The sequence below is a fragment of the Phoca vitulina genome, unplaced genomic scaffold (genome assembly GCF_004348235.1).
Source record: "Phoca vitulina isolate PV1807 unplaced genomic scaffold, GSC_HSeal_1.0 scaffold22, whole genome shotgun sequence".
Taxonomy (NCBI): Eukaryota; Metazoa; Chordata; class Mammalia; order Carnivora; family Phocidae; genus Phoca; species Phoca vitulina.
In genome coordinates, this window is record NW_022589725.1 from 3,075,705 (window position 1) to 3,098,163 (window position 22,459).

The window sequence follows — 22,459 nt, forward strand, 5'->3', positions numbered from 1 at the left end:
AGAAAAAAAGAAGAAGAAGAATGTAGCAGGAGGGGAAGAATGAAGGGGGGGGAAATCGGAGGGGGAGAAGAACCATGAGAGACAATGGACTCTGAAAAACAAACTGAGGGTTCTAGAGGGGAGGGGGTTGGGAGGATGGGTTAGCCTGGTGATGGGTATTGAGGAGGGCACGTTCTGCATGGAGCACTGGGTGTTGTGCACAAACAATGAATCATGGAACACTATATCTAAAACTAATGATGTAATGTATGGGGATTAACATAACAATAAAAAAATAAAAAAAAAAAAAAGATCCCTGCCCTCATGGAGCTTCTCTTCTAGTGGGGAAAGGAAAGCAATGAATATAATAATTAAGTCATATGATATGTTAGAAAAGGATACATACTATAGAAAACAGAAGTAGATTGGGGAATACCTGGGTGCTTGTGGAAGTGCAGGCAGATCTGGAGGAAAAGAGTTCCAAGCAGAGGGAACAGCCGGTGCAAAGGCCTGAAAGCACACCTGTTGGGCGGAGCTTAGGAATTCCCTTACCTGGCTCACTGTTTCAGTTCCCTACCCATGCTGGGCATTTGCTGGGAAGAAGGCCATTTGGGTTTTTTTTTGGTTAACTAGGGTAAAGTAGAAGCTTGTGTTTAAAACAAAGGCTCTGAATTTCCTCCCTCAACTCAGTGAACATTATGGCAGGCACTGTTCTACATGCTGAAGGCATGAAGATGAAGGCAGGGACCTGGCTTTCAGTGGACTACTTACACAGACTCTTGTTCCCAGGAGCTCACGTGCTCACACTAACAGACACACAGGGCCTCCACTGCGGGTATATCCTTGTGCACGCTATCCTGCACACACATGCTCTCACACAGTCTCGGTTTCCCTAATGCCCACAACCTCATACACTCAGCCTCAAGTGCTACATATTACTCTGTGCTTTAACACTGAGACAGCCTTGCACACTCAGAACCTCCCACACCCCGTAATGTCACCTCCAGGAACTTGGACACTTACCCCACTGTGTACACACTGTATTGCACACTCATGATCTCGTATAATCAAAAGACACTGACATGCACGTCCATAAAAGTCTTCTGTACACATGGCCTTGCACAGATACACACTCTCACATGCTTTCCAACAGAGTCCTATGCTCTCTAGCATTCACACTACTCTGTGAACTCACTGTCTTATCCTTTCATGAGCTTGAACATGCACATCACCTTGCACAATAGGATGACTGTGCACATGCATTTAACCTCACATACCAACAGATGTGGCCGCTCACACCACTCCACACTCTTTGAATTTCTAATGGTTTTGCACCCTCACTCAACTTTGCCTTTCCTTACACACTCAAGACCTCAAATACTCTCATGACCTTATGTTACATCCCATTATGTCACACTCATGTGATCTCAGTCACCCTCTGTGTGCACACTGCCTTGCACACTCATGATTCAACATGCTCCACTACCTTGCACACTCCCACACATGCAAATATTCACCCTACCACACAAACTCACTGTCTTGCCCAATCACTCTCTTGCATGTTCAGTCTCTCCTGGGTGTTTCAAAATCTGTGCACTCATCCAAATTCACACTCACCAAACCTCGTCTGGTTGGACAACTTCACACTTTAAAACTGACAGATCCTATTTTGCACACTTGTGACCTAGCTGTGTTCCTACCAACAGAAATATTCACACCGTTGTGCAAACTGCTTCTGGCCACCCACTCATGTCCTGGAACACTTGTTTAACGGCATGCACTCTGGGAGCTCACACAGCTTCACACACTGATGTGACTCACACGACCTCACTCTGTCTCGCCCACTGTGACCCGGCCATGTGGCCACCACCGGAAATATTCACACCATCGCGCGCAAACTCCTGGCCGTCCGCTTGTGTCCTCACACACTCGTTTAACCGCATGCACTCCGGGGTCTTGCCTGCTCACACAGCTTCACACACTGACATGACTCGCACGACCTCACTCTGCCTCGCCCACGCTGACCTTGTGCGTTCCCACCGCCGGGAGTATTCACACCCCTGCGTGACCGCCTCCCGGCTTGCCGCCTGACGTCCTCGCGCCCTCACGGACGGCCCCCCTCCCCACCCCAGCCTCGCCGGCCTTCCCACCTGCGCGCTCCTCGCCCCGGCCCCGCCGCCCCGCGCCCGCAGGGCCCGCGAGCCGGCCACTGACGCGCCCTCTCCTCGCCCGCAGGGACCTACCAGGGCCAGTTCACCAACGGCATGCGCCACGGCTACGGCGTGCGCCAGAGCGTGCCCTACGGGATGGCCGTGGTGGTGCGCTCGCCGCTGCGCACGTCGCTCTCGTCCCTGCGCAGCGAGCACAGCAACGGCACGGTGGCCCCGGACTCGCCCGCCTCGCCCGCCCCCGACGGCCCCACGCTGCCCCCCGCCGCCATCCCGCGCGGCGGCTTCGCGCTCAGCCTGCTGGCCAACGCCGAGACGGCGCGGGCGCCCAAGGGCGGCGGCCTCTTCCAGCGGGGCGCGCTGCTGGGCCGGCTGAGGCGCGCCGAGTCGCGCACGTCGCTGGGCAGCCAGCGCAGCCGCGTCAGCTTCCTCAAGAGCGACCTCAGCTCGGGCGCCAGCGACGCCGCGTCCACCGCCAGTCTGGGCGAGGGCGCCGAGGGCGCGGAGGGCGCCGACGAGGCCGCGCCGTTCGAGGCCGACATCGACGCCACCACCACCGAGACCTACATGGGCGAGTGGAAGAACGACAAGCGCTCGGGCTTCGGCGTGAGCGAGCGCTCCAGCGGCCTCCGCTACGAGGGCGAGTGGCTGGACAACCTGCGCCACGGCTACGGCTGCACCACGCTGCCCGACGGCCACCGCGAGGAGGGCAAGTACCGCCACAACGTGCTGGTCAAGGGCACCAAGCGCCGCGTGCTGCCGCTCAAGAGCAACAAGGTCCGCCAGAAGGTGGAGCACAGCGTGGAGGGCGCCCAGCGCGCCGCCGCCATCGCGCGCCAGAAGGCCGAGATCGCCGCCTCCAGGTAGGCCCCGGGCTGGGCGCAGGCGGGGTGGGCCTTGCTGGGGTAGGGGTTCCGGGCAGGGCGACCCGGGAGGCCCAGGCTCTGAGCCTGTTCTGCTTCTTTCACCATCAGGGCTACCCCCTGACCTTTAGAGAGTTAACTGGAGGCACTTTTGGTCCCCTGCCATCCATCCATCCGTCCATCCATCCACCTTCCACCCATCCATCCACTCAACTACTCCTGTCCACCCATTCACCCAACCCTCCATTCACTTAACCCTTCCATTCATCCAGGCTTTCTTTTTCTTTTCTTTTTTTTTTTTTTTTTTTAAGATTTTATTTATTCATTTGAGACACAGAGATACAGAGAGAGAGAGAGAGAGAAAGTATGAGCAGGGAGAGAGGCAGAAGGAGAGGGAGAAGCAGGCTCCTCGCTGAGCCAGGAGCCCGACGCGGGGCTCGATCCCAGGACCCTGGGATCATGACCTGAGCCGAAGGCAGATGCTTAACCATCTGAGCCACCCAGGTGCCCCATCCAGGCTTTCTAATAGCCACCTGAACAACCATCTCTTCACCCCACCTACCCACTCTACTTTCTGTTTACCCATTCATCCTCCAGACACCCGTCCAGCCACCCAGTCATCCATTCCTTCACCCAGCCCCTCGTTCACCTAACTTCTCCACTAATCTCCTGAATAACCCCTCCATGAGGACAACAACCTCGTCACTCAGCCTCTCTGACATCTACCTGGACAACCACCCATGCATCCAGCCACAACCTCATCCACCCCCATCCACCCATCCAACTTTCTACCCTTCTACCCACCCAACCCTCCAGTTACCCACCTATCCACCCAACCACTTAGACACCCATCCAGACAGCCATTCAACTACCCACCCATCCCCTTATTCACTAACCACCCACATTCACTCAACTACTTCTTCCATCTACCGAGTCTTAACATCCATCCATGCATTCATTCACCTAACCACTTCCATTCACCCAGTCTCCTCCATTTACCCAGTCACTCCCATCTCCCATCACCCAACCATGCTTCCATCAACTGAAACAACATGCTTCCACCCACCTACCCACTCATGCAAGCACCCATCTATCATCCAGCCAGCCATCCACCTCTAGAGCCCAACCATAACTTCCATTCAACAATCCCTCTTCTCTTCCACTCACTCAGCTACTGTCACCCATCCACCTACTAGCCCTGTGTCCATCCACCTTCCTATCCATTCAGCACCCACCCTTTTGTCCATATTCAGACCCCTCCATGTCTTATCATTGTACTTCAGAAAAAGTCTTAATGTTGTCTGCAAACGTTCATAGTTCTCGCTGTGTACATGGCACTGTTTTAGTAGTTTACAAATATTGACTCATTTAATCTCCTTATAAGATCCGTTCTGGTTTTATTTCCATTTTACACACGGGTTAAATGAGGCTTAGAGATATAAAGTGACTTGTCCCAAATCACCCAGGTAGTGAATGGCCCTTCATAATCTGGTTCCTACACTCCTATTCAGCCTCATTTTCTACCATTCTTGCCCTGGACCTGAATTTTATTCTCTGAACTAGTCATGCTGGCCTTTTATCATCCTTTAGTTCCTTCTGCCAGAGAGCTTTTGTTCCTACTGGTTCTTCGCCTAGACTGCTCTCCCTCCCCCTTGCTGCCCATTTAATTCCTACTCCTCTTTCAGAGCTCAGGTAAAGCCTGACTCCCTTAGGGAGCTGATGGAGCCCAGCCCCCTGTTACAGGTTGACCTCACTGGATTGCATGGACATTTTCTTACAATGTCTCACATTTCAACCTTAATGCTGCTTATGTGATTTGTTTTCAACCTGCTATTTATAAAGGGTTTTTTATGCCCCCACTGTTCTGAGGCCTTTACATAAATTAACTCACTTAATCTTTACAACATCTCAGCAAAGGTAGGTACTGTTATTATTCCCATCTTGCGAATGTGGAGTGAGCTGCAGGGAGGGCAGCGGGTGTGGTGGGACAGGGGTGAAAAGCACTCGTCTGTTCTGGTGCCCGTAGCAATCCTGCTGGGGGCTCTAAATGGCCTGGGCTGGAGACTGTGGCACCGTGGTCTTCAGGGTAAAGCAGACATAGGACCAAATCTTGGTTCTGTCATCTGTTTGCTCAGAGACCTGGGAAGATCAGTTTGCCTGTCCAACCTTTAGTTTGCCCACCTGGGGCACCTCCATTTCTTAGTTATATGTTCTTGGCCAAATCAGTTTTCGTCTTCAATATCAGTTGTGTCATCTATAAAAATAGAGTTAGTCTGAGGGTTAAGAAAGGTAGTACAGGTCCCAAGGTTTACAGTCCTGTCATGAGGTGAGTTTATGGGGAACACTCAGGAGCAACATTTGTGGGGAAGGGAAGGAAGCTGGGTTGGGCAGAGGGAGACGCTGGGCTGCAGTCTCCACAAAGGCCTCAGCCAACCACAAGAGGTATGCTGCGGTGGAGATGACCTTCACAGTCGTCCCTAGTTGAGGAGAGGGCACTGAATCTTTATACCATCTGCTCTGGCTGCAGCTACCCTCCAGAAAGGAGTGTGACCTGGGGCTGGACGGTTCTCTTCAGCCACGGGCCACCCCTGGGCAGGGCTGATAGGTGGTGCCCCTCTGACCAGCTGGGGGAGGAGGAGAGGAGAAATAAGTCTTTGGGTCCTGAAGAGGAAACTGGGGGGCACATCACAGTACCCGCTACAGTGCTGGACACCTAGCAAAGGCTCAATAAGTGCTGGACACCTAGCAAAGGCTCAATAAGCATTACTAGTCATTGTCGTCATTTAGTGAATTCATTATACAGATGTGGAAACTGAGGCCCAGAGAAAGAACGTAATATCCCCCAAGACCACCTGGCAAGCAAGTGGAAGAACCAAGGCTCCAGCTCCTAAATTTCTGATTCTGAAGCTTTAACCAGCACATCTTGCTATCTCTGAACTTTATAAACCTTAAAATGTTGTGAATGTGTGAGCAGTTAGTATCATTAAGATGGCCCAGTTTCCCCTAGCGTTAAGTTCTTACGTTACCATAATACACTGGTCTCAGCCAACACTGGTACATTACTGTTAACTCCAGACTTCGATTGAATTGTACTAGTTTTCCCACCTCTGTCCATTTCCTGTTTCAGATTCCATCCTTATCCCACATTGCATGCACTGGTCATGTCTCCTTAGTCTTCTCTGGTCTGGGACAGTTTTTCAGCCTTCCCTTGTCTTTCATGACCTTGACAGTTTTGAGAACTGGCCAGGCATTTTGTAGAACGTCCCTCAGTTTGTCTGATGTTTGTCTCATTGTTACACTGAGGTTATAGGTTTGGGGGAAGAAGACCACAGGAGGTAAGATGCCATACCATATCATATCATATCATATATCATATCAGGGGCACGTGGTCTTAACATGACTCATCATGGATGACGTTAACCTTGAACACCTGGTATCTGCCAGGTTTCTCTGCTATAAAGTTACCATTTCCCCTTTCCCATACTCTGTTCTTTGGAATCCAGACACTAAGTTCAGTCCACACTTAAGAGGGAGAAAGGTCTGGAGTTAAGCTCCAGAGGGAGGAGTATCAACATATATTAGCTGGAATTCTTCTGGAAGGAAGATTTGTCCCTTCTTCCAAAGGGAACATTTTTCACTAGTAGGCCAAGTGTCTATCATTGTGACAGGCATAAGCCCGGACTGTCCTGGGCCACCCTGGGACATGGCAGAGCTTACAACAGGTAAGAGCTTAGGCTCTTGATTCAGAAGATCATGAGTTAGAGTTCTTGCTCCTCTGTGTGACCAAGGGGCTTCACCACTCTGAACCCTGGATCTTCTTTCCTCCTAGGGTTGTTTTGAGGAGTAGATGAATTAATGCCTAGGAAATGCCTGGTGCAGCAAAAGCGGTCATTGTCATCATCTAACCTGTTCAATTTTAAGGTGAGGAAATAGAAGCTTGGGAAGAAGGAGGGATTTATTTCCCCAGGCTCTCACCTGGTGGGGGCAAAATCTTGCCCCTCTCCGCCCCCTTACTTTCCCTGACCTCCTTGTCCTTGCCACCAAGGCCTGTGCCCTTGAACACGACAATGTTGAGCTCTGTTTGAGAAGGCTACCAGGCCCATAGCTGGGACCTGAATCTCTGGAGTGAGAAGGTGTTGTCCAGCTTCCTCCACAAGATCTGCCAGGAGGGGAGCGCAGGGGAGATTTGGATTCTTCGTGTGTCTAAGGAACACGTCCTGTATGCCTGCAGGGCTCTTACCATGTGAGGGGCAGCTCCCTGGCTCGGTTTTAAGCTCAGACTGATTTTCCAATTAAGGGAATCTTTGGGTTAGGAGGAAAAGCAGGATTGTCTCCCTTGCAGGAGTTTTGGTGAGTAATCGAGCTGCAGAGGAACAGGGAGCATTCCTAGCAGCCACCAGCCTCCTTGGCTCAGGCAGACCTGGGGTTTCTCTTCATTGTGGCCTCAATCTCCTGGTCCTGGGCTTCCATGGAACTTGTCAGCTCAGAGTCTAGGATCAGGAGAGCTTTCCCAGGGGGAAGAGAGAAAGCTGAGGCATCATATCCCCCTAAAATGGGCTGTGGCCTAAAAAAGATTCTAGACCTGCAATGTCCAATATGGTAGCCGTTCAGTGGCTGCCGAGCTCTTGAAATGGGGCTCATCTGAACTGAGATGTGCTGTTAAGTGTGAAACACACACTGGATTTCCGAGACTTAGCAAGAAAAAAGTGTAAAGGAACCTGTGAATTTTACATGGATTTTTTTATATTGATTCAATGTTGAAATGATTATGTTTCAGATGTGTTGAGCTGGATAAAACATCATTACATAATTGTTAAATTAATAATATTAATAACAGTTATTAAATTAATTTCATCTGTGTTTTTTACTTTTCTGAATGTAGCCATTAGAAAATTTAAAAATTATACATGTGGCTCATACTGTATTTTTATGGGGCAGTGTTGCTCTGGACCCATCCAGGGCTCTAGGAGATAGTCTGACTCCTTCCCCAACCAGATGGGAAAATGGAAATACAGAAAGGGACAAAGACATATCATAGCCACTAAGTGGTCGAGGGGGAGCTAGCCTCAGGTCTTCTGATTTTGTGGCTAAAAACTCTTTCTGTGATGCCTTTTAAGGTCATGGATCCTGGTGGAGGGAAGCTGGATATTTGGGGAGTGCCTGAATGTTTCTGGTTGTCAGGCCAACACTGTGATGATAAATGGCTCCCTTCCATAAGGAGCACAGGGAGTGGTTAAGAGTGCTGCTTTGGCCTTGCCTTTTGCTTGCCATATCTTGTCTTATCTCCAGACTTCAGTTCTCTCCTCTCTGAAAGGAAAATAACGATATGACAAGGGATAAATCAGAAACTGCACGTGAAGCACTCAGCACAGGGCTAGAAGCAGCAAGGATTCAGTAAATGTTAGCTGCTGTTGTCATTGTAGTATTTCTGTTGTCATGTCCACACAGCAGAGGCCAGGGCTGGCCTGCAGGAGTTCTCAGCTGCCCCAGGGCCTGAGGTTTGGCACATCTCAGGTTTCGTGCCAGCATGGCATCCTTTGGCCCTGAAGACAGGACCCACTGAATTGGTCTGTCTTCTGACCCTCTACCTCCCCATTCCCCATTTCCTCCTTAGACTGGCCCTGGAAATTCCCAACTTGAGTGTAGGGTTAGAGTTGGCTTTGCAGGTTACTGGGAAGTGATTTCTCAGGTGGGCAGGAGTGTGTGTTACATTAGCTAAGAGCTTGGGCTCTGGTGTTGGGTGGACCCAGGTTTGAATCTGGGTTCAACTTCCTATAAGCTGTGTGACCCTAGGCAACTTACTTCACCTCTCTGAGCCTCACATTCCTCTTCAGTCAAATGAGAATTAAATTAATTCCTTCTTCAAAGTGGTGAAGAGAGTTAAAAAAAAAAAAAAAGCACCAGCTCACATAAAGGGCCTGTGTGTTGAAGGTAACAAGGCAGTGTACTATATATGTTACTCTATCCTTTATCTATAGGGATCTAAGAATCTGCCCTGAGAATGAAATTGCCCAGAGGGAAGACCTGTCTTCTCTCAGTCCTTACAACTGTGTTTCCCAAACTTGCCTCTTCTGCATGCCACCTCCCAATTCTTGCTACATCATGTACTCCCTCTACTTACTTAGTCTCTATCTTTAAATCAACTTACTTAAAAGTACTTATGCACATTTATTGAAAAGGAAGACTTTCTAATCACTGTTGAAAGTGGGAAACCAGTATCATGTTCTGAAACAGAAGTCAGACTATTAATGCCAAAGGTTCTAAACCCAAAATCTGCTCTCTTTTTGTTAAAAAGAGACATTGGCAAGAGATTGCCAGGTATGAAAGACCTATATGCACCTGGCCGAGGTTTGTCCTCAACCAACAAGAAGAAGGGGTCTGGCACTGTTTTAAGCTGGGGATTTGCACTGCCAACGCTCATTTCCAGCCCCACCAGGGTATGCAGACCAGCCAGGGGGAGGAGGGCCTGGCTTTGGACAAGGTGTGAGTGGGGATCGTGGCAGTTGCCCATGTTTGAGCCTGTTTCTTTGATTTTCATTTGACAGACATCCATATAGTCCTTATTTCTGGGAGCCAGGCAAGATTCTAAGTTCCTTACGTGTAGTAACTTAGTTCATCCTCAAAACAACCCTGTGACAAAGGTAAAATTATTACCACTTGACAGATGAGGAAACCAAGGCACAGCTAGGTTAAGTATCTCAAATAATTCAGCTGAGTAATGGCAGAGTTGGGGGACCTGGTTCTAGAATGCTCTTAACCATTGTCTGACCTTTGGCAGGTTTTCTGTCACAAACCAACGAGCACTTACTCTGTGCCGGGCTTGTGCCGGGGCACGCGGCACGCAGCCCATTGGTGTGGTCAGCATCCTCCAGGGCCTCGGAGCTTAGCGGCAAAAAGACAGACAGGGCTTCAACACAGCCCATGATGGGGGGCAGAGAGGCCCAAGGAAGGAACAACCAACTGCCCCAGGGGTGGTCTGGGAAAGCTCCCTGCAGTGGTGGGTGATGCTGGTTGGGGGTTTGCCAGGTGGATGAGAGGGAAAGAAAGGTCATTCCAGGTAGAGGCATGGCGGGAGGCATGTGTGTGGTGTATTTTGGGAGCAGTGAGTCATGGAGAGCCGGAGCGGGTGGGGAAGAGAATAGAGATAAGGCTGGGAAGGCCGCCGAGGGCCAGGATAGGACGGGCTGTGAATGCCAGCTTGAGGAGTGTCAGACGTACTGTGTGCAGGCACTCTTCTAGGTGCCTGGCTGCGTTCTCTCAGCTCATTCTAATGATGGCACAGAGACTTCTTTAACATGCTCCACGTCACACAGCTAGTCGTGCTGGGCTGAGAGTCCAGCCCCAGAGTCTGCGTTCTCAGCCACTACGGTCTGCTGCTACACATACAGCGAGCTTCGCTCTCTCTCTCTCTCTCTCTCGTTTCTTTCCTTTTTTTTCTTCTTTTTCTCTTTTTCCATTGTTCAGTGCAACATACTTGTTAAATTCAATGAAATTCAGAATAATAAAAGATAAGTAATCAAACTCCTCTCCTACTCCGGTTTCAGCCACGGCTCTGGTGTAACCACATTAAGAGCTCCCTTACAGCCCTCTTCTGCTTATCCACTCTGAGGTTTTGATTTTCTTTTCTTTTGTAACTAGGGTTACCTACATAATGTACTTTAGCTTACTCTTTTGACTTCATATGTTTTGAGATTTTTTTTTTTGTCTTATGCACATGTATCTGCCCTGTTCTTAACAGGTGCATACTGTTCCATAGTTTGGAAGTATCATGATTTATTTAACCAGATCCATCTTGATGGAGATTAAAACCATTTCATGCTTTCACGATTACAAAAAAGCTGCAGTGAACGTCCTTGGACACATACTCTTGCTCACAGAAGAGTATGCTGGTGAAAGGAATGGCTCAGCGGCACCTTATTCCATCAGCGACGTCTGACCATTCTTGGAATGCATTGGAAATAGGATGCCAGTCCACCTGGGTCTTTGCAAGGGACTGACTCTTGGTATTCACTGTCAAAAGGTAAATTGGTGGTCTCTCTCCTCCAGTACTCAAGTACTCAGGTACCTTTGAATGGATTAACACAAACAAGTAGAAATCCAAGCCACCCCTGTCTAATGTCCCCCCACCACAATTGTTGCAAGGGGGGCCAGATCCTTAGCCTGTTGCCTGTCCTTGCTCGCATAGATCTACATCTGTGGGTTAAATTCCTGGAAGTGGAATTGCCAAGTCAAAAAGAATGTGCGTTTTCATTATTACCAGAACCCCAGTTAACCTCCTAAAGGGTTGCACCAAATTTATACCTTCCGCTCACCACCAGTAGTGCCCAGGAGGATGGCTTTCCTCACACTCTCACCAACACCATGTATTATCAGTCTTTTGCATCTTTGCCAAATTATTTGAGGACATTCAGGTGTTCCATAAACCCAGTGACCACCGTCAACTGCCTGTGCTCATAGAGGCAAAAGCTTGTCCTTGGCTTGCCTCCTGGTTCCTCCTGGATATGGGGTTCCATTGAGGGGCATTAAACTCCCCAGGATGGCCTTGAAATGTTGGAGAGGCCCCTGACCCTCGGCTCCTGCCCTCCATCACATCCCTCCTTGGAGAGTGGCCAGTGGACAAAATCCCTTTGCTCCCAGAGAATGAAGACCAGGGTGAATGGAATGTCCTGAGTTGTCAGAGTCGGACTCTTGTGACATACAAGAGCCAGCTGTGACTCCAAGGCCAGTCTCTGAGCTGAGTGGTCTGGGGAGAGAGGAGACCTTGCCTGGGCCCCTGGCAGCAAGAAGATGCTCAAACTATGGGGCAGTGTATTTGCGGGAGCCACACCTTCCAAGCTTGGAGAGTGGAAAACCCGAGAAAAGACCCAGTGAGCTCCAATCACTCCTCAGAAAAAGCTGCGCAGAACTGGAAGGCACCTCAGGGAAGATGCAGCCCAATGTGCTCATTTCACAGATGGGGGGACTGAGGTCTAGAAAGGGATGGCCACCCAGCCAGGGTCATGCAGAGAGAGGGGCATGTCTGGAGGGCTCTGGTGAAACCTCAGTTGACTTCTGGGTCACATTTAATAAATCAGATAGGAAGAGCACAGGGCTCCGGAAGATGGAAAGGAATGTTTTTCTCTCCCCAACCCTTAGCCCTATAATCTGGGCCTACGGTCCCACTCCAGAACCTTTCCAGCTTGATTTTTTAGCCTCAGTAGCAGAGTCAGAGAATAGATAGGCCAATAGCCTGCACGTTTGGGAGAAAAATGGTGCTTTCTGTCAATGTAAGTGTTTCCCTACATCACAGTGGAAAGTCCGACCGCGTGAAGCCAGTGCTTGGCCCCTGACCCTGGTACTTGAGCTGAGCTCCAGCAGCACAAGGGACTCAGAGGTCTGCGCCAGAAGGGCCAGGATACGGGGTGTTGGAATCACAGTAACAGAATGAGAATGACAGGGGCTGTCATAAGGTGAGTGCTCAAGGGCTCAGCTCCGGGGTGTGCTGCCTGCGTTCTGGTCCCAGACACTGGCTGGCCTCGTGGGCAAGTGACTTCCCCTGAAGCTTTCTGTACCCCCCTTTCTGTGTCTCTAAGATGGGATCATGGGAGCACCTGCCTCATGAGGCATTGAGAGGACAGTGCTTAGGACAGGGCCTGTTCTCACCACCGCGTGCCAGGCTCTGTGCTGATGCCCTTTATGTGCGTCATCTCACTTAGTCCTCATGAGTGAGGTGTTCTTTATATGTAATAAACAACTCATTTCATAGGCGAGGAAACTAGGTCAAAGGCCCAACGTAACTGATACAACCAGGCTTTGAATTCTCAGATCCAGACTCCACCCCCTTAACCACAGTTGGAAGAAGAAGTCCTTCAACTTGAACATTTCAAGTCATTATCCTGCCAGTCTGATATTCTGTGCCTGGACCTTCGTGCCTGGCCGTCCTTTTGTACGGCAGGGCAGTTGAGAGCATAGGCTGGGGAGACAGAGAAATTGAGGTTCGAATCCCACGTTGTTACTTGGCTGCGTGTCCTTGGTCTTCTGAGCCTCACATTCCTCATCTGTAGAATGGGGACAGCGTCAGCCTTGCCTCCCGGGTTACAGTGAGGATTCCATGAGGTGATGTGTGTAGAGGGCTTGCATGGTCTTGGCGCTCAGCAGGTGCTTGGTGAGTAGAGGCTGTCACCTGTTTTATCATCAGAAACTCAGGCAAGTGGAACTTGGAGGGGCCAGCAGGCTCTTCCTCCAAGCTCATCCTTGGTGAGCCCAGTGCAAGCCACTTTTCTCCCCTGGGTTTCCAAAGCCCAATCCAACTTCCACTTGACTTCCTAAGTCCACACCAGTGAGTCCTGCCATTGGGAGAGGAGTTAAAAATAAAGCCCAGGCTTCAAATCCTTCAAGTAAACACCCAGCTCTCTAAAAATAGTGCCTTTGCAACTGGGCTCCAGAGCCAGGCTGGACTTGAGGGATGGAACTTGGCGGGCCTGGTTCTCACAGCCAGGCAGGCACAGGCCAAGCCTCCACATCACCCAACTTGTCACCGAGCCTCTGGTCCCAAGGGGGATGCAAGTGTCTCTGGCCCCTTCTCTCTGTCTCCACTACCACCAGCCGAGTGCTGGCCATCGACCCCTCGTGCTGCACCACTGTAAGGGCCCCTCAGCGGCTCTTCACTCCTCTTGCTGCCCTGTACTGTCCTCTACACAGCAGCTGGAGTGAGCTTTTATAAATGTAAGCCGCAGCATGCACTCTGGTAAGCAAAACTTTCCTGGGGCTCTTAGTTTGGGTTCCCCCGAAAGCAGAGCTTGAGGCAAGGATTTGGGTGCGGGTAGCTGATGTGGGAGGTGATGCAGGAAAGAGAAGGTGAGGGGGGTGAGTGGGTAGAGTAGAAACAGGGAATAAGGAAAAGCCAGTCTAAGTGCATGTTATGGAGGCATCACTGTAGGCTGCAGGGAGTGGATTGGGCGGGGACCTTAATACAGAACACCCCCCAGATTGTGCACCTGGAGGATGGAGTGTGGGTGGACAAAGCCCTGTCCCGCACCCCCACTCCAGTCCCCCCTTCACTGAAGACTTCCCCTGGGGACATAAATCCTCCTCCACTCCCTGGTGTGCTTGCCCTTGGGGTGGGGCCGAATGGGCCTCCTGTAACCTCAGAACAGACTCTGGGCAGAAAGCAGGAGACCGTGCTGTGTGAGACACCAGCAGCGCGAGGGGAACGTTACCATACGGGGAGCTTGCCTCCACAGCAGTGGGTGAGATTACAGGAAGACTGAGGAGATGCGACGTGGGGTCAGTGATGTCTGCTTCTAGGAGAAATTTCAGATTTCTGACTTTGGCCTGTAAGACCCTTCCTGTCTGGCTCCAGCTTACCCCACCAGCGCCATCTCAAGCCACTCTCCCCATCACCCACCTTCAGCCACAGTTCCTCCAAAGGGCTGTTTTCTTTTCTGCCTGTGGTCCTTCCTACATCCTGTTCCATCTGCCTGCAGTGGTCTTCCTTTAATCTTTAGCTTGCTAACACCTTGTCGTTCGTCAGGCCTCACTCAGCGCAAATGTTTCTTCCTCAGAGCTCCCTGCTGGTTTGGGTTCCCTGTGGTAGGTGCCCCGCCTCAACTGCTACCCGTGCCCCGCCATTGTCCCTACTCATCCCGTCTTCCCTAGGTTGCATACTCCTGGAGGGTATGGACCCCATCTGCCATGTTCACTGGCAGGTACTCCATGCTGGCACAGCGCCCAGCATGCAGTGAGGCTCAGGACGTAACGTTAGGTCCCAAACGTCATGATAGGAAGCACCCTCCATTCGACTCACTTAAGCCTTCACACACATTCAGCAAATATTTATTGAGCACCTCCTCTGGGCCAGGTAGGGTTCTAGGCTCTTGGGGGAAGAAAAGCTAAAGATTCTGGCCTTCGTGGAGTTGAAGTTCTAGTTGAGACAAGCAACACAGCCGACAGGATAAGTAAATGATAGAGCATGTGGGAGGGGGCGAGCTGCCTTCTCACCTAAGTGGTCAGGGTCGGCCTCGCTGAGAAGTTGACACCAAGCAGTTGACAGAATCAGCCAGTGGGATGTCTGGGGGGGAGAGCAGCCCAGCAGAGAGCTGAGCGAGGAGAAGGCTCCAAGGTGGGTGCATGCCTGGCATGCTCTGGGAGCAACGGGGAGGGCAGCGCGGCTGATGGCAGTGGGAGAGGCCAGACCGAGTGTGGGGCTGGGGTGGGGGCAGATCCCTCTGTCAGCATGGGAGCCACTGGCCACATGTGGCAATTTACATTTAAATGAGGTGAAATTAAATAAATGGAAAGTTCCATTCTTTGGTTGCAGTAGGCACGTGTCCGGTGCCCGAAAGCCGCCGCCTCCCTGGGACAGTGCAGATGGAGCCCGTTCCCCACTGACCGCCCTGTAGGATGGTGCCTGGGGAGGGCCTTGCAGGGCATGGTAGGGCAGCGGCCTCGCCCAGACATAACTGGGCACACATCCTGGGGTCCTTTCCTCACCTCCCAAAGTGGGTATGATTAAAGCAGGCAAGGCCGTTGGGTCCAGCCCCAGCCAGTGTCAGAGTGCCTTCCCCACCACCCGCGCCAGATGGCCCTGCAGTCACCGCTTCTGTATCTCTGGGCATAGGAGACACCCCTCCTGAGAAGGTCCAGGCCAACTTTGACGTTTGGCTTTGCTAAAACCGGAAGAATGTTCTGCCTCTCTGCAGCTTCTGAGCACCGGTCCCATTAGCCCAGTTAGCTCCGGGACCAGGTTAGTTAGAATGGCGCTCAGCTGCAGGCGACAGAACCTGCTTCGAGTGTCTTAACCCCTGGGCGGACCTCACGTAAGATCAGGGAGGCAGTGCCAGGCTGTCGCAGCAGCCCCGGGATGCCCGCAGGGACCCATCTCCAGCTGTCTTTCCCTCCTACTCTCCTGCAAGTGTGGTCTCTGTCGTTCTCCAAGACAGCCACCGTACCCCTAGCTTCACCTCTTCATCCCAGGGCAGAGGCCACAAAACAACAGCTTCCCTTCATGGGGGAGTGAAGCCCACCCCAGAGATTTACATTTTACTCTCCAGGATGGATCGCGTGGCCTTCCCCGCATGCAAGGGGTCTGGGAAGATGAATATTTTTAACCAGACATGTTGTTTTCCTAAACAAGATTAGCCTTCTGTGAGTGGGGAAGATGGAGAAAACGGATATTTGGTGAGGAACTAGCAATGTCTGCTCCGTAAAAGCTGTCTTAACCACCTCACGGTTCTTCTCCGACCTAAGCTGATGCCGGCCCTTCCTCCGGCCTCCGCTTTCGAGGGTCTGGTCCGCTTTTCCACCAGCTGGGATCTCCAAGGTGTTTCCACGGTCCCAGCAGTCACTCCGAGGAGAGCCTCTCTCTTGACGTCTCGAGAAGGGGTGTAGAGTGGCACCGCAGATGGGAAGGAGGGGTGCAGTGGGATCCGTCTCTGGAGCCACCTTTGGCCAAGCCACATCCCTTGTGGGGGTTATCACATTACTGCTGAGCGCTGTTCCCATCAGCCCTGGCTCGGGCAGCCCTACCTGGAAGGGGGGTGTTACCCCAAGGTCACGGAAGCCCGCTGCCTGAACTCTACTCCATAGGAGTTGCTGCAGCCTTGCCAGAAGCCTGGCCAGACCCACCTGGTAGAGGGTCCTCCATTAGGGGATTTATCAGAGGCTAACCTGGGGCAGCCCCACTGGGCCCCTCCTGCCGCAGAAAAGCCATCCTGGAGCCCGAATTATTTCTTCCTTTATTTTTTTAAAATAGTTTACACATTCCTATGGTTCAGAACCCCACCATTATAAAAATGTAGAGTCCGCCTCCCCTCCGTGTCCTCCAGTGAGGACACCTCCACACCCCATGGGCAACTGTTTGCAGTTTTTCCTTTCCTTCCAGTTACGCTGTGTATATATATGAAGGTGCATCCCATGAAATTGACCATGTCCGACCTACAAAATGGCAATTTCATACAGTTCCACCTAACACGAGCAAATGCATACTTGGATTCCTATTTTCTCTTTCTTACACAAAAGGTAGCATATTACACATACTATTCTGAACTTTGCCTCTCTGCTGTGTCTGCATTGGAGATCTTTCCATATCTTCCCCAGTAAAGACATTTATCAGCTTTTTTTCTTTAACACCTGCATCGTATTCCATTATATAGCTGGATCATAATTCATTGAATCAGACCCTCTTGCCTGAACACGATCATTAGGGTAGTTTCCAGAATTTTGGTATGTTAAATAAAGCTGGACACTCATCATTTCATCCGTGGGCTAGTATATCTCTAGGATAAGGTCCCCAAGGGGCAATGACTAGATCAAAGGCTGTCTGTAGTGCTTGTCCCATTTTATCTTCCCATGCACGTGAAACGAGAGTGAGAGGCCTCTGCCGCTGCCGTGCTGAATGACCTTGGGCAAGTCCCTGCCTCTGGAGCACTGAGCTCTCCTTTACTTGTCCTTGGGAAAAATAGCCGACCCAGCTTCGTCTCCTTGTGTGGCCTTTCCCACGCCCCAGCCACATGCAGCTGCCACGTGCAGCTATTGTTGCCACAGCTCCTTTGGGAGATGATTTCAGCCCCACCCGAGGCCACGGCAGCCCGATGAGATCAGCATGGAAGAGCCAGCGGAGGGACCACCATGGTCAGAGGCACAGAGATGCGGCAGCATGGGCTGAGGCAGGGTTTCCCAAATGCCAGTCGCTGATGTACCTTCCTAAGCCATGCTGTATCCACGTCCCACCTGGGTTATTTATCTCTGTACTATCTTAAAAATATTTTTAACTTTCTTAAACCTACATTTATTTTTATAAAGGAACTTTTTACATCATTACCATAAATAGAAATCCAGTGTCAGATAAAAAGTTAGGGGGAAAAAAAAAGGCACATACACACATAAGGAAAAAAAACATCATTAAACCATCCCTCAGATTGTTGCTCATGAAAAACTCAGATCAACGCTGCTTGCTGCTCTCTCTCTGTGCTAAATAATGGAATATAAGAGACTCATTAAAGACATAAAAGCCCCAAAGGAGACTTTCTCATTGATGAAATCAGGATGGTTGAATTTTAATTTTAAAAGAACAGTGTTGGGGCGCCTAGGTGGCTCAGTCGGTTAAACGTCTGATCGTGATGGGATTGAGCCCCACATTGGCTCTCTGCTCAGCGGGGAGTCTGCTACTCTCTCTCCTTCTGCCTGAAGCTCTGCCAACTTGTATGGGTACTCTCTCTCTCTCTCTCTCTCTCTCTGTCAAATGAATAAATAAAATCTTTAAAAAAATAAAAGAACAGTGTGACCTGATGAATGTCCCGGTATTACCTGTCATTTTGGTCCCAAGTGCTAAGTATTCCACAGTTACAAACATTGGCCTAAAGAGACGGATTTCTCCTCTCCGTCCTCCCAGAACCTCAGAGAAAGAGAGAGGGAAAGCCGATTTCAAAGGGTCTGTGCTCTAGGAACTAGATTCTGTGGAGTTCTGGGTGAGATGCACCCAAGTTAAGACAACCTTGCACTCAGTAGGCACTCACTAAATGCTTGTCAGTGACTGATGTCTTAGTGGGCCTGAGGGGCTCTTAAGAAAGGATGGGCATTCAGATGAACAGGTGCCTCCCTGAATCTTGTCTAAGAGCAGAGCCTTCCTCTTGCTCTGTCCTCATGTGGCAAGTGGTTTACCTCACAGCTGAGGCTTGCTGGAGGAGTACTAGCATAGGAACCACCCAGATGGACGGGAGGGGCTCAGGACCAGCCTCCACTTCTGCCATTCCTTCACACGTTTGTAGGATACACACACACACGCAGCTGTAGAACAGACCAAGCCTAAATTCACTTCCCACTATGTAAAGTTCAAAATCAGTGCCCTCATTGGTGGGCAATGCTCTCTCAAGCGATTCGGAGGCCCAGCCTCCTTCTGTCTCATGGCTCTGCCATCTTCAACACTCGGCTTCCAAGGTTGTCATGCTCTTCTGCATTAAGCCAGTGAAAAGGGAAAACACCCAGAATAAATGCAAGTGGGTAGTTTTTATTGGCCAGGCCAGGAAGGAGGGCTCGTCATGTCCTCTCAATTTCCATTGGCCAGAGTCCAGTCCCAGGGCCACACCTTCCTGCAAGGGAGGCTGGGGAACAGTCCAGGCAGGTGTGTGCCCAGGAAGAAGAGGTAACTGGTTTGATGAACTGCTAACTGGTCTCAGCCATGCTTAGTGACCATAGCATTCAAGGTCCTTTATCATCTGCCTCGGTCCTAGGTCTTCCTTCACTCATGACATTAACATTGTCAGGCTGAACTTTTCTCAGTTTCTTAAACAGTGTGTGTGTGTGTGTGTGTGTGTGTGTGTGTGTGTGTCTTAACAGCTCACGTGCCTTGGCTCCTGCAGTTCCCTCTATTCAGAACAGCCTTTTCTGACTTCTTTCCTGTCTTCTCTGATGGACCAGCTCACAGGGATGTGGAGAATAAGACCACAGCCTCAGAGTTGAAAATAAGACTTTGTCATTTTCCAAGCACTACACTCCGGGAGAAGAGGGGACACCTGTCCACAGCCTGGAGGGGTCCTCTTCCGCTCCCCCACCTCCTTCATAGAGCAGATTGCAGGTTTCCTTTCATACAAAGACGCCCCTCCTCGGATTGTCCTGCAATAGGTAGGGGATCCGTAGTCAGGGACGACAGATTTCAAGAGTTTTTGTCAAGAAAGCTAGTAACCTGTTTTTCAAAGGGGGTCACAGAAATTGTCCAGGGGAGGAGGTGAACTGCAAGGGTCTGAATCTGCTCAGTTAACTTTTTTATAGTTCATGTCAAATCCGAGAAGTCGCGTGAGGATGAAGTAGCTCTTGGAGGGGCGGGTGGTGGGGGGAGGTGGGGAACCTGCTTCCTTGAGCCTGCCAACCTCTGTGGTGTAAATACCGCCACTGTGGCCCATTTCCTGCTACTGAAGTGCTGTTCCCCCAGTGCAGAGCCGGGAAGAGCGGTGACAAGGTTGGCTCTCTGGAGCGAGAGCTTGGCTGAGCAGCTCCCGTGCACAGCTAGCCCAGGGCTTGATTCCTCCATCTCGCTCTGCATGCAGCTGTAGCCCAGCTGTTGTCAGCTCCTTGTTTCTTCGGGGCTCCCGAGTCTAGAAGCCTGAAAGTTCCAAAGTGGAATGTTTTCCTGCCAGTCTTCTCTACTAGTCTGTAAGCTTCTTACGGCCGGGGCTCTGCTCTTTGTATCCCCGTTGCATTGTTGGAGGCCCGCACTTAGGAGGCACCCAGGAAATGCTTCCAGAAGGCGGGCAGAGAAGGGTAGAACAGGTGGGGTTGAAGAGCCCGTTCAGGGGGCAGTTCCTGCTCTGTGACTTGCTGGCCGTGTGACAGCAGGGACACCCCTTCACCTTGCCGGGCCTGTTTCCCCGTCTGTACACAAGGCTCCTTCATCTTCCTCCGCTCTAGCTGGGCAGGCCTACCGCTGCATAGTAATGAGGATGATAATCGTAGTAACAGCTGCTGTTTATTTGTTCGACAAAGTGCTATGAAGCACCTACTCTGGGCCTGGCCCTATTCTAGGTGCTGCGGATTCAGTAATGAACAAAACACACAAAAATCCCTTCTTTGTGGAGCTTGCTCCCATATTTGCAACATGCCACCTACTGAGTGGGATCTCCCAGGCACCATGTCATTCGGTTTCCGGCGAGCCTGAAGGGCAAAGGTTAGTTAGTGCCATTTTATTGCTGCAGGAAGTGAGGTGAAGTAGAGTGGCAGGAGTTGCCAGAAGTCAGCCCGTGCATAGAGGATGAAGATGGGACTTGGACCCTGGCATCTGGTCCCAGGACCTGGTTCTTAGCCATCACAACATGCCCTCCCCTCCCCACAGGCCCCCTTCCCGCCCAACCTCTCTGCCTTTGCTCAGGCAGATCCCCATGCCCTTCTCAGTGTGCCCTCTCCACAATGGATCTGTTCCTGTGAACACATCCCTCAGGCCACCTGCAACCTGACTCCTCCCTGACAGCCTTTTTTCTCTGTCTCTGGCCTTGTCTCCAGATCCTTCCTCCTTGTCTGGCCAACTGTGGTTGGCCACCAGGAGTGGAATCCTTTGCTTCTTTATTTTGCTCCCTTGAGACACCTCTTTCCCCTCCCCTTCACTCCACCACCCCAGGGCCCGGGCATGGACCCACATGAAAAGCTCAATAAACAGTTCTTAGAAATCCTTGATTTTTCTTTGGATTCTGGACAAAGTCTCGGTTTTAAATGCCTTCATCGTATGGGTGATTTTTTCTTCCTGGGAAATGTGAAGGTCAGATCTACTAAACAAACCTCAGCAGCCCTTGTGTGCACCTACGGTGCGCTGGGTATGGTGCTCAGTGCTGCTGGGCTCACAGAGTGACAGACACAGTTGCCAGTCTTCAGCCTCAGTTGGCGCCTTGGTGTGTGGTCAAGGCTGGGACGATCACACAGCCTGGAGTGCCTGGGCCAGCCCTGGTTCATGCTAGGTACAATGATTAGCAGCCTCCCCTTCACCCTCAGCTTCCCTGGTTTGGATAAGCTCTCCAGTCACCCGAAACAAAGCCTGAGGACACGACTCCTCTTACTGCTCTAAGCGCTTTGCACATACCAACACGTGTCATCCTCCCCACTCTATGAGGCTGGTGTTATTCACCCTTTCCACAGATGGGGAAACTGAGGCACAGAGCAATTAAAGGAGTTTGCTCAAGGTCACACAGTTTGGAAGAAGCAGAGCCAGGTTTTGAACCCAGGTCATCTGTGGCCGGAATGTTCCCACTCAACCACTGCGTGAGCACAAACTTTTCTAAGAGATCTTCCCTGATCCCATCCCTGGGCTGGATGTGTTCCCCCGTGCCACCCCATAGACTTATCCCAGTCAGGACCACTGTGACACAGTTTTGTCACAGGAAGAGAGCTAGAGGGTCAGATTCCCCTCTGGAGCCTGGCACAGCGCCTGGACCAAATAAAATCTCTGGAAATGCTTTTTGAACCAAGGGATGTGACTCTCTGGGGCTGGGTTTGGCCCCTCCCTCCTCCTCATCCTTGTGGTGGCAGAGATGCCAGGCCTCGGGAACAGTTGTAGCTGCCTGGAATTCCTTCCCAAGGCTCTTTATCAGTTTTCAGAACAGCCTGGAGTAGGATGAGGGGGGTGTTGGGGACACTGGGGGCTGCTCTGGAAAAAGCTGGAATGCCATAGCCCGAGCCCCACCTGGGGAGGGGCCGGAGGTGGGGGAGGGTGCTGGGCAGGGAGGCCTCAGCTGTCACATTCCTCAGTCTCACAGAAAGCCCTCCTGGGCGCCTTGTCCTTATTTAGGCAGGAGATGTCTGCTGACTCGGGCCTGTGGGATGCTATTGCTGGCTGGCTCAGCACACAGGGGTGGGGGGTGGGGGGTGCAGAGCACTCCTGGAGCCAAGTCCGTGGGCTCTTGGGCAGGCAATCCTGGTGGGAAGTCCAACCCTTGGGGAGAAAAATCACTCTCTAAGTAATACTCCCAAAAATAGCAGTTACCGTTCATG

The 22,459-nt window shown here is 51.2% G+C and overlaps 1 protein-coding gene across 1 annotated transcript in view; it reads left to right on the forward strand.

Annotated features, from left to right (window-relative positions):
* Positions 1–22,459, forward strand: part of JPH2 (junctophilin 2) — a 62,389-nt gene that overhangs the window by 18,314 nt on the left and 21,616 nt on the right. Inside the window, exon 2 of the mRNA XM_032419771.1 lies at positions 2,215–3,010. Coding sequence (XP_032275662.1) covers positions 2,215–3,010 — 796 coding nt within the window. The remainder of the gene's footprint in view (positions 1–2,214; positions 3,011–22,459) is intronic.